Source organism: Notothenia coriiceps, unplaced genomic scaffold, assembly GCF_000735185.1.
Source record: "Notothenia coriiceps isolate Sejong01 unplaced genomic scaffold, NC01 NC01_scaffold00009958, whole genome shotgun sequence".
In the NCBI taxonomy this organism is placed as follows: domain Eukaryota; kingdom Metazoa; phylum Chordata; class Actinopteri; order Perciformes; family Nototheniidae; genus Notothenia; species Notothenia coriiceps.
The window spans coordinates 1-2,872 of record NW_011342659.1 but is presented as its reverse complement, the minus strand read 5'-3'; the positions used below and the strand labels follow the sequence as shown (position 1 = coordinate 2,872).

The window sequence follows — 2,872 nt, the reverse complement described above, 5'->3', positions numbered from 1 at the left end:
GCCCCCTGCAGCTGTTGAGGAGAGCGGTAAGCAGCCTCAGTCAGATCTCTGCATGGAACCAGTACATTTACCGCCTGTGAGGGTTTGTTTTTTCTTAACCGGTTGTTGCTCCGGTTACACTAACAGAACCTACAGCAGCAGCAGCAGAGCCCGCAGAGCCTGAAGCTGTGGCAGAGAGCGGTAAGACCAGCGAGGAGGACGGAGCGGGAAGACACGGACACTATTCCCCATTGTGTTCATTTCAAACACCTTTCCTCCTTTTCATTGTTTTTAGCATTCATTTCAGATCTTTTCCCTGCCTGTTTTTGTGTTTATAAATTGTTTGGGTAATGATAAAGGTTAACACACATGAGTAACATGTTATGAATGTTTCATACAGGAGGCAGCATAAACCTCGACTGTGCCCTTTCGGTGACACTATTTCCCATTTTGTTAAATTTCCCTTCTTTTTATATTTAACTTTTTCTCATTGCAGCTCGTTCGTGTATTCCTCACATTGTTTTGGTACTTGTAATGATCAAGGTTAATCTCAGTCACATTAACTTTTTTAATTTATTTTTCCATTTACTCCTTTCAGGTGTATTTGTGTGTAGTGATGAGCATCTAAGAATATGGACTGACTGTTTCTCTCTCTCTCATTCACACTCCAGGAGACTCTGCAGCTGCCTCTCTCAAGGTCCCCTCACACGCCCCCTACCTCCTGATTGGAGGAGGTACCGCCTCCTTCGCTGCCGCCCGGTCTATTCGAGCCAGAGACCCCGGTGCCAAGGTTAGCATTCAGTTCATCATTTACCTTGTTGTTCCTCAATTACATTTGTTGGTGTACATGTACTCTATCTGGCTTTTTAAATGTATTCTTGCCACCAGGTGCTGATTGTGACTGAAGAGCCAGACGCTCCATACATGAGACCCCCTCTTTCCAAAGAGCTGTGGTTCTCTGATGACCCCAGTGTGACGGAAACACTGCGTTTCAAGCAGTGGAATGGAAAGGAAAGGAGGTGTGTTCCCGTGTGGTTTTCCTTCCGTTCGTTTCTCTGTGGCCCTGTGCCTTCCTTACAATCTGTCTCTCCGCGGTGATAAGTGGTCATTACAATCTGTGTCTTACTGAGACATCTCTTCACTTTCATCTAAAACAAGGTGGACATCACCGTCCGTGGTCATTCGGAGTACTAAACTCTGTATACTGACTTCCCACTGTAAATTTGTATTATCATTTCATATATAAATATGTTCTAAGATGGTTATACCTTTTGTGTTTCCTTTGCCAGTATCTTCTTCCAGCCACCATCATTCTACATCACTGCAGAGGAATTGAGTAGTGCAGAAAATGGCGGAGTGGCCATTCTCACAAACAGAAAGGTTTGCTCTATTTGTTTTCCTTCCACAGTCAGAAACTATGATATGCTGATGTTTTGATCATTTACAGTACACCATAGCAGTATTTAAACCAATGGGATTTATGTTATTAATTGAAATGTACCTTTTCAGTGTATTGTGATTTCTGTCCACAATGTCTTCATCAATTTTAGGTGGTTCACATGGACGTGAGAGGAAACAAAATCAAACTGGACGATGACACTGAGATTTCATACGACAAGTGTCTGATTGCTACTGGTAAGCATCTTCAAAATGCATTTATTACCATGAGTGGTTTAAACCTGGTGCAAGCTCATTTTAACTCTTTGCTTCAGGTGGTGTGCCAAGAAATCTCCAGGTCATTGAAAGAGCAGGAGAGGAGGTGATGCAGAAGACAACGTTGTTCCGCAAGGTCAGTGTGTCGCCACAAGGGGGCGAGGACTTTGTTTCAGCCCTGGAAGGCCTGTGTAATTGAATGAAACACTGACACATTTTAGTTGTGGGAGTTAAAGTAAAGATGGAGAAATTGTGGAGAAATACTCTGTGAATTCATCAAAATACTTTTTTTGTTTAACTTTATTATAAAAATATAAAAACAGCAGGAAATGCAGGTGCTTGCCCGGCTAATATAATACCTTAATTTGCTGCAGTTGGTTCAACGTTTCCATTAGTTGTCCCACTATTTCTTATGGTTCAATAATTGCAGTATGATTTAATCTGCTGGAACGTCTTACCCATGTTAGGTATGCTCCAACACCATCAACCTTTATCACTTCACTTAAAACATTTACTTTAAGCTGTTACTTTCAGTAGGCTAATTGTCAGTCTAAACTAAGTATCTATGTATTTTTTATTTTTTTTGGTTACATGATCATTGGACTAATGTTTCATTATCATTCAATTTGATTATTTTTGGTTTTAATTCAAATGTTTTAATAATTGTTCCTTTATTTGCTGATCTTTAGAACTATTTTAAGTCCTAACACAGATGAGTTAACACACTTGTATAAGGCCACGTTTTTGTCTTGGTAACTGTTTGGTACATCACTACCACAGTAAAAAAATATGTATATATATATATATATATGTATATGTGTATATATATATGTATATGTGTATATATATATGTATATGTGTATATATATATATGTATATGTGTATGTATATGTGTATATATATATATGTATATGTATATGTGTATGTATATGTATATGTGTGTATATATATGTATATATATGTATATATGTATATATATGTATATATATATATATGTATATATATATATATGTATATATATGTATATATGTGTGTATATATGTATATATGTGTATATGTGTATATGTATGTATATATATGTGTATATGTATGTATATGTATATGTATGTATATATATATATGTGTATGTATTATATATATATATGTATATATATATATATATAATTGTATGTATGTATATATATATATGTATATATATGTATATATGTGTATGTATGTATATATATATATGTATATGTAT

At 36.4% G+C, this 2,872-nt stretch overlaps 1 protein-coding gene across 1 annotated transcript; it reads left to right on the top strand.

Moving 5' to 3' along the window:
• Positions 1 to 4: 4 nt before the first annotated feature.
• On the top strand, positions 5 to 1,846 carry LOC104945677 (apoptosis-inducing factor 1, mitochondrial-like; the record flags this gene model as incomplete). Its single annotated transcript, XM_010771386.1, has 7 exons — positions 5 to 26; positions 127 to 180; positions 651 to 769; positions 868 to 998; positions 1,269 to 1,359; positions 1,530 to 1,614; positions 1,692 to 1,846. Coding segments are annotated over 7 exons (642 nt in total), but the record flags the coding sequence as incomplete, so codon positions are not given.
• Positions 1,847 to 2,872: the final 1,026 nt, after the last annotated feature.